Source organism: Pelodiscus sinensis, chromosome 15 (genome assembly GCF_052426305.1).
Source record: "Pelodiscus sinensis isolate ZL-2025 chromosome 15, ASM5242630v1, whole genome shotgun sequence".
Taxonomy (NCBI): domain Eukaryota; kingdom Metazoa; phylum Chordata; order Testudines; family Trionychidae; genus Pelodiscus; species Pelodiscus sinensis.
The window spans coordinates 32,839,726-32,848,730 of record NC_143066.1 but is presented as its reverse complement, the minus strand read 5'-3'; the positions used below and the strand labels follow the sequence as shown (position 1 = coordinate 32,848,730).

General features: G+C 51.3%; 1 protein-coding gene across 1 annotated transcript in view; it reads left to right on the top strand.

Annotated features, from left to right (window-relative positions):
- The first annotated feature begins 330 nt into the window (after positions 1–330).
- The window catches only part of MMD2 (monocyte to macrophage differentiation associated 2), a 62,875-nt gene continuing 54,200 nt past the window's right edge, over positions 331–9,005 (top strand). Inside the window, exon 1 of the mRNA XM_006112908.5 lies at positions 331–1,128. Within this exon, the coding sequence (XP_006112970.2) occupies positions 1,082–1,128 (47 nt within the window). The 5' untranslated portion in view covers positions 331–1,081. The remainder of the gene's footprint in view (positions 1,129–9,005) is intronic.

Here is a 9,005-nt window from a genome sequence, read left to right as displayed (position 1 = left end):
GGGGAGAAACCTCCCTTCCTCCATCCCCAGATGAGGCAGCTCCGGGAGAACGGTACCTCCTAGAATGCAGCTCCAGATGTCTCCAGAGCAGTGCCTTCTGCTGCCCTCCCGGCACCATCTCCCAGCATCCCAGCTCAAGACAGGGAAGGGGCCCAGCCCTGGGGGAAGCAGGAGTCCTATGCAGAAAAGAGTCACCTCCTCAAAGTACCTGCGAAGGCGAGGAAGGCCATGCCCTCGCTGGGAGCAAGGGAAGCCGACTAAGGGCTCCATGTCTGGGGAAGCACTGAGTGATTCTACCCATCATCAGCTGCTCACTCCCCCCTGCCTTCCCCCGTCTGTCTCTGTCCATCTGTCTGCAGCTCCACCCTCGACATGCTTTAATTACATTTTAAATTCAAATCGGCTGCTATTTGATCCGCTGGGTGTATTTATAGCTCTGCTCAAGCTGGCTGTGTGGATAAGGCAGGTTGGGCAGGTTGCTGTGACATGTGGGGCAGGAGGGGATTGCTCGTTCGCTTGCCTTCTTTTCCTCCTCCCCGTTGGATTATTATTTTGCAGCAGAACCCATGTCTCCTCCCGCCCTCCCTCACACACACACACACACACACACACACACACACACACACACACGCACGCTCTCTCTTAGGTTTCTTTTGTTTTTATTGTATTATTCTCTTGTGCAACAGGGGGCGGGAGAAGCAAAGGGTGGCCTTGATTTTTTCTCTTTAGCATTTTAAACACACACAGAGTGTTTGGGAGAGAGAGCAAGAGAGAGCGAGAGAGCTGGTCCTTAGGACTGTGAGTTGCTACCTCCACATGCCTGAGCCAGCAGACAAAGCAAGCGCGGATGAAGTTGATACAGTTACCCTGGGGGTCGCCGTTTCCTCCTTGGGTCAGAGGAATCACAGAGACTCCCCTGCCCCCTGTCCGCTACTGAGCTGAAAAATCTGTCTCTGGGATATAACCTGCTGCTCTTGAATTTCCTCCTCTCCTCCCTGCCTCACTCTGCTTCTTCCTCCCACCTTCCCGCCTCTCTTCAACACTCTCTGGACCAGAGCTGGATTCTCATGGACCTTCCAAGATGTTCATGTCCAGAATCCTGGATTTTCAGAAGACAAGATATGCCAGGTAAAGCCAAGTGGCTGTGTTCTTAATTCCTTTAACTGAACCATGTTGCGTTGTGTTTTGAAACCCTCTAGGATCCCTCCCAACCCCTGCCCTTTCATAGAGGAAGTAAGGATTGAATTCCTGGTTGGCACTTTCAGGACACTGCAAATTAAGCTGACAGCGGAGTTTGAAAGATGCTCAGCTCCTCAGAGCACAAGGCACCTGCAGGGCTGACACCCCTGCTTTGTTTTCCAGGTTTAATGATAGTCCTTTGCACTTTCATAGCACCTTTGTAGACAAGAATAAATTCAGCCTCATGACACCTCTGTGAGATAAGTATGACTAGTCCCATTTCACTGGTGGGGAAACTCAAGCAAACGTGGCCACTGATCGTTGAGTCTTTCAATGTTTGGGTGTCCTTCTTGGGACACTTTGACCCATGATAACCCTTTGGAGTTGTGCACCTCTTAAAAATTAGCCCCCCCTTCCTCCCCATTCCCAGAAGTCTCATTTGGATGGGGCACCCACTAGCCACTTCTAAAAATGTGTCTGTACATGACTTGCCTGAAAGTGTCATGGACTTGGGAATAGATTTCTGGTTAGCAAGTTCCCAGATCTGGGGCTTGACTTCAAGGCCATCTTTCCAGCCAGCTCAAAGAAGATGCCGATGACCAGAAGTATCTCCTAGAGGGGCACAAGCCATAGTGTGACAGACTGACATTTTGCAGAGCTGGCCCCATAACAAAACCCCCATGGACTTGAACACAACTCTAAGAGAATTGCAGGACCTTTCTTCCTTTTGTATTGCTTCTGTTAAGGGCAGGCAGGGATCCTAGTGGGTCTCAGGGACTTTGGGATCGTGTATGGATTTTGGAAGAGTATTGGTGGAACTGGCTGATTGGCTGTCTCACAGATCCAAAAGGACAGCTTGAGTTGTCTGTCTGTGATGTAGCTGCTTCCTACAGAGAGTTGGATCTCTGACCCTTCCCTTAGTCTGGGACAGGTTCCCATGCAGCACAATCTCCCCCAGTGCTAGCAACTTTTTCTAATAGCTCAGGGTATGAATTTTCTATGTGTCCAACCAATATACAGAGAAACTCAGGGCATTACACATGCTCAAAAAAGGTGAATTCTGACAGGACTAGGTACAGAGAAGAGGTATTAGAATGATCAGGGGACTAGAGATCCTATCTTTTCAAGAGGAGACAGAGAACTTGACTTGTTGAGCCTCGCAAAATGAAGGCTTGTTCTCTCTGAATACATTTGGGGGAGAACACCAGACAGAGAGAAGAGCTATTTAAGTTAAAGGACAATGTTGGCAGAGGAACGAATGGGTACAAACTGGCCATGAATACACTAAGATTGGAAATTAGAAGGTGGCTAACTATCAGAGTGAGATTCTGGAACAGGCTTTCATGAGGCGTGGTGAGGGTAAGGAATGTAACTACTTTTAATGGGGATCATGATGCCTTTTTGAACAGGACAATATGATGATGGGGGGTGCCTTCTGTGTTCCCAGCAAGTTGTGTGCTTGGACGGTCACGCAGGAGACATTCAGATGCCACTCAGCTGATAACGAGAGTGCCCAGAGCAGCTCCCAGTCAGCAACATGTGTTTCTATTGGTGGTGCACATGCCTTGGTGCATATAACAACATTTATTCCACACGTGGATGTAAAAAATTAGAGTGAACATTGGTGCCCTGTGCTCGCATAGTATAGGACTCAATAGCTCAGGAAATACCTTTCAGTCCCATGTCCTATATTCCTAAGTAAATTGCAACAGAAAATTATTGTCAGGCATCTCAGACAGGAAATGCAATGTACACCTGAATTGTTCATTTTAACCCTGAAGACAGGCATAGTGAGTCAAGTAGAAAGTATAATCACTGTCATAGTATCATTTGTAGCCAGACATAAAGTGATGTTGCAATGGAAAGGCTCTGGGGGTATGTCTACACTACCCCGCTAGTTCGAACTAGCGGGGTAATGTATGCATACCGCACTTGCTAATGAAGCCCAGGAAATTCAAATCCCGGGCTTCATTAGCAAGTGCGGTATGCATACATTACCCTCCTAGTTCGAACTAGGAGGGTAGTGTAGACATACCCTGTGAGATGGTGTTTGAAAACAGAACTTCTCAGTGAATTCAGTGAATGGGGAAAGAAAGGCATCAAACAGTCCGTTAAGCCTGGCTCCTTTATGCACAGTACTTGGGCATTACAAGCAACGGCAGTTCAAGGTTCCTGCACCCAGCTCCTTAGCCAGGGTTTCCTAAGTTAGCCCTGACGTGTGGGAAATACCTGAGAGAACAGTTCAGTGGTTGTGTTTGTTCGGTCCTTAGCCTCTCTCCCTGCTGCACATGCCAGTTCTTCTGCGGGGGGTGGTTTCTGTGATGTGGAGAAAGAGCTGCTGACTTGACAAATTCCAAATGGCTATCCAATTCCTGTCACAAAGCCGGTTTCCTCATCCCTTTGTCTCAGGAACCGAGTATACACAAATCCTGAATGAAGACTCTCTTCTCTTCCTTCAGAGGGATTTAAACACAACGTTCCTACTGACAAAATTGAAGCTGTACTGCTCTCCTCCTGTTTACACATGGGAAACTGGGTGAAGCACATGATGCTTTGTAACCTCCTTGTCCAGTACAGATCCCTTTTTAATCATCAGGAGACTGCACAAGGGCTTCCCCCCCCCTTTTTACAAAGGGCAATAGGAAGGTGATCAGATGAATGAAATGATGTCAGTTTTCTGGGCTCCAGACCAAAGCATATTTTGGAAGCCGCTGGAGCGAGCCCGCTTTAGAAAATCCCTCTCTGTCCAGTTAGAGAAACTGATCTGCTAGATATGACTGAATACACTTTTTGTCCCACAAGTGTTGCTTGTTGAATGAGTTGCTAAGCGCCCATTGTTAGGACAGGCACAGTGGGGGATGTGAGTGGAATGAGCCTTGCTAACTGACAGGAGGGGCAAGGTTCCTTTCTGTCTTCTCTTTTTTCTTCTCAGACAGGATTAGGGAGCCGGGGAAGCAGGACAAATGAGCAGCACTGGAACTTTTAGTGCGTGAAGATAAATCTCCTCCCACATGTAACCTAAGGGCCTGGCTTTTGTTTTTCAAAGTCTTTTTGCTGAAGTCTTTGGATAGTTCTTCCTGGAGCATAAATGATACAAATATAGCCCACTGACTAATTGAGTGCTAGAACTGCCATGCTGAGCTGGAGACCTGAGTTTAAATGTCTGGCTTGGCAAGATCTGGAAGGGCCAGGGACCAGAAGAGGAAAGGCTTGTGATTCAGGGATTGGGTAGCGAGCCCTCTCAGTACGTTAGGAATCACAGCTGAAAAGGAGCTCTCCATCCATCCCATCTTGGCTGCATTTTATAAATAGGGACAGGTGTAGCCTGGCCTCTTGGGGAGGCATTAGATGCATCTTGATACCGGTTGTAGAGTGGGGAGCTTTCACTCTTGTGGCATTGATTCCTCCCACCCCTTCGCCAGAGTAGCATAAATTCTTGATCTCATAAAAGGAATTTGGAACTGATTTTTTTTTGTGGGGGAGGGATTTCTTTTGTATTATCTGATTCAAGAGACGCAAAGAAGGAAGAGATTCATGTCAACTGGTCATTAATAAATGCACTGGAAAAACAGCCAGATGAAAGACCTTAGCAAGAGAATTAGATGAAAGGCAACAATCAAAGTGGGAGTGGTTTATGAACTGCCAGATAAGACAGGAGGCTGTCCCTTGCTCAGGAGGCAAGAATGTTAACCAAGGGTACGTCTAGACTACCGCGTTTTGTCGACGGAAGTTTTGTCGACAGATACTGTCGACAAAACTTCCGTCGACAATTTGCGTCCAGACACATGGAGTTCTGTCGACAAAGCAAGCCGCTTTGTCGACAGAACTCCGTAGTCTGGACGCAGTGTTACAGGCAATAACACCTTCTGTCGACAGAGTTCTGTCGACAGAAAGTGTTATGCCTCGTAAAATGAGGTATACCAGCGTCGACAAAACCGCGGAGTTCTGTCGACGTTATGTCGACAGAACTCCGCGGTAGTGTAGACGCTGGTATTGTTTTGTCGACAAAAGTCCACTTTTGTCGACAAAACTAGGTAGTCTAGACACACCCCAAGATTCAAGCAGGGTTGGCCTGCTTCTAAATGTTGTGTGGCTTCAGGAAGAGAGGGAGGATGGCAAGAAAGAAAGAATTTGAAGAAAGTCTATAACAGCTGCAGAGAAGAAACTGAATTTGATTCCATTCCATGAACAAGAAAGCCCTGAATTCCCAGGTAGTGCTGTTCAGCCAGATCATTAAACAGGTCCCTTGGAAGTGCCTTCTGCTTTATTCCAATTTCCCATGAGAGCTGCCCCTTTGGCACTAGCATGTCAGGTTCTCCCAATAATCTGACAAGAGGGCTCCCAAGGAAAGCTGAGCACTGTAGATTGAAAGTGGCTCTCACAATAGAAAGGAAAACCAACTTCATAAGAACAGCCATACTGGGTCAGAACAAAGATACCTAAAAGGGTGTCACAGGAGGGAGGGGGGGAAATTCTTCTCCTTTGCCGCTGAGGATAGGACAAGAAGCAATGGGTTTAAACTGCAGCAGGGGAGGTTTAGGTCGGATATTAAGAAAAACTTCCTAACTGTCAGGGTGGTTAAACACTGGAATAAATTGCCTAGGGAGGTTGCACTGGAGATATTCAAGACCAGGTTGCACAGACATCTATCAGGAATGATCTAGACCAGTGTTTCCCAATTGGTGCTCCGTGGAACCCTGGGGTTCCGCGGAGCACAACGAGGGGTTCCGCGAGGAGCCGGCGCTCCCCCGCCCCCTCTGAAAAAGAGAGAGAGCCGGCTAGCCAGCATGGAGCTGGTCCCGACCCCGCGCGCGCGACCTCCCAGCCCGGCCCCAGAGCGTCTCTCCCCCGGACCTGTCCCTGCTGTGCGCGACCTTCCCTGAAGGTGAGCACCGGCCCCGGGAGCACCACAGATTGGCCGCCCGTGCTCTGAGGGGCAGGGGGCGCTGGCCCCGGGCACATGGCACTTGGGGGGGGGGGCGCCGGCCCTGGGCTCGCGGCACTTGGGGGGGGCAGCCGGCCCCAGGCTTGCGGCACTTGGGGGGGCCCGCCCCACCCCTGGGCGTGCAAGTGTCCCCGCCCTCTGGCGCCCGGCGGGCGAACGGCCACACCCCCTGGTGCCCGGCAACCTCCAGTGGTTGGTGACCACTACACCAAAGGGATGGGGTGGAAGAGAGACAATTGCCAGGGGGCCAAGCACAGACAATGAGGAAAAGGGCAGGAGGGGAGAGGAGGTGTCAGTGGGAGGGGAGGTGTTAGAAAAGGGGATGAGGAAGGGTAGCTCACATGATCAGAGTGGGGCTACTGGAGAAGTGGGCACGGGGAGAGAGAATGGCTGGTGGAGGGGGGCAGGTTGCAGGAGGGATGAGGACAGTGAGAAGAGCAGGAGTCAGGACAGCAGAGGAGGGTGAGGAGTCAGGGGGCAGCAGGCACCAGGGGAGCTGACATGGCAGCGGAGGGAAAAGGTAGAGGTTTAAAAATATTTATTAATAACTTGGGTGGCACATCCAAACAATCCACATGAGCTCAATACTGGTGCACAACACAAAATTCATTTTGCTCATGTGAGGAAACTCTTAGGCTATGTCTACACTGGTTGATTCTTGTGCAAGAACATCTTGCGCAAGTGTTCTTGTGCAAGAACACATCCACTCTTCCATGTGCGAGCTGTGCTTTTGCACAAGAGCATCTATGGCAGTGTGGACACTCTCTTGTCCAAGAAAGTGCCGATGGCCATTTTAGCCATAGGGCTTTCTTGCTCAAGAAATTCATGTTGCCTGTCTACACTGGCCTCTTGCACAAGAACAGTTGCTCAAAAGGGCTTATTCCTGAGTGGGAGCATCGTAGTTCTTGTGGAAGAAGCCCTGATTTCATACATGAGAACGTTAGTGTACTTGAGCAAGAACACACGGCCAGTGTAGACAGGCAGCACATTTTTGCGCAAGAGCGGCCACTTTGGCGCAAGATCGTGCCAATGTAGACACAGCCAAGGGGAGGGAGGAAGGCAGGGGCAGGGAATCAGCGCTGGCTCAGCATGTCTCCATGGTTTGGGGGAAGGTGCAGGGAAATTGAGCTCAGCTGGGTTGCAGAGTGGGGAGGTCCGGGGAGCTGGGCTGGGCAGTGGGGTGGGGTGGGGTGTGTGTGTGGAGCTCAGAGCTCAGTTTGGCTGCAGGAGGAGGGAGGTGCCGGGAACCGGGGCTAGACTCAAGGGGAGGGAGAGACAGGGAATCGGCTCTTGGCTCAGCAGTTTTGTGGGGCTTGGAGGAGGTGCAGGGAAACGGGGATCAGCTGTGCTGTGGGGGTGGCATGCAGGGAACCAGTGCAGGGCTCAGCTGGGCTGAGGTGGATGGGGGAGGGCATACAGAACAGACGGGCAGCTCAGCTGGGCTGTGAGGGGCTGCAGGGAACTGGTGCTGCACTCCCTTGGATTGTGAGGGATGGTTTTGGGGGAAGTACAGGGAACCAGCAGGGGTGGGCAGCTTAGTTCGGTTGCGGGGGATAGAGGTGCAAAGAAGCCTAGTGGGGAAGGAGGGGGGACCGGGAGTCCTGAAATGACCTCCCCTGGTCCAAAAATCCCTCATCTGGGACCAGTCAGGTCCAGAGGGTGCCAGATCAGGGAGGTCCAACTCCTACCCAAGTTCCCTCCTCGCACCCTCCCTCGTAGCCAGACACCCTACATCCAGCCTGCTTCTGCACCCTACCTATCTGGTCTGCACCCTACCCAGACCTTGTTCCCTTCCGCCCCCCAGCTCCCTCCCAGATCCTGCACCCCATCCCTATCCCGCTTCTTGGCAGCCCTGCCATCCACCCTAGCACCGCCCTGGCCCCAGCACCTTGCCTCACACCCCAGGACTCGGCACCACCCTGGCCCTGACCCTGGCCCCAGCCCCAGCACCCTGCCATCCACGCTAGCACCCAGCAGCACCCTGTTCCTTGTCCCAGCACCCTGCCAGTCACCCTAGTGCCCAGCAGGACCATGTCCCTGACCCCAGCACCCTGCCACCTGCCTGTCCCAGCACCTTGCCCCAGCAGCCTGCCACCTGAGCCAACATCTTTCCACCCAGCAGCACCCTCTCCCCAGCACCCACTAGCACTCTGTCCCCTACCCCCACCAGCACATTTGGGACCACATTAGTGAGGCTTGGGGGTTTTTGGAGAAGCTTTTTTTTGTTTTTTTGCATCTCACTTGTGTGGCCCCAACTGACTTTTCTGTGGGTCAGTGACCTTTGGCTCAAAACAGGTTCCTCATCCCTCTCACATATAAAGACAATGCTAAACCTTTTGAGTTGGACATAATATTTTATTTAAAAATGAAGCCAGGCCAACAAGCCCCCAGTTGGGGCCAAACCCCCATTTCACTGCAACATCATAACACTCCTGCACCACCTGACCCCAAATCTGAGCCTATCATACACTGGAACCCCTGTCCTGAGCCTCTTACATCCCCAAACTCCTGCATCCCCACATCCTCAGTCTTCTGCCACAACACTCCTGCACCATCCACACATCACAAATCTGTGTCCTGAGCCCAACATACTCCACAAGCCCTGGCTTGCTCAGCACCCCAACCTTCCAACACTCCCCGGCCTAGAGCCCCCTCCCTGAGTCAACAGCCCTTTCTCCTGCATCCAAATTCCCTCTCAGAGCTTGTACTTCTCACCCCTTCCCACACCCAAATCCCTCATTCCCACCCCACATCTCACTCACTAGGTTGAGACAAGTATAAGGGCTGGGTATAGCAAGTGATGGAGAGGAGGGGAACAGAGCGGATGAGGCCTCACAGAAAGGAGATGGGGGGGGGTCTTGGGTCATGAATTGGTGGGTCC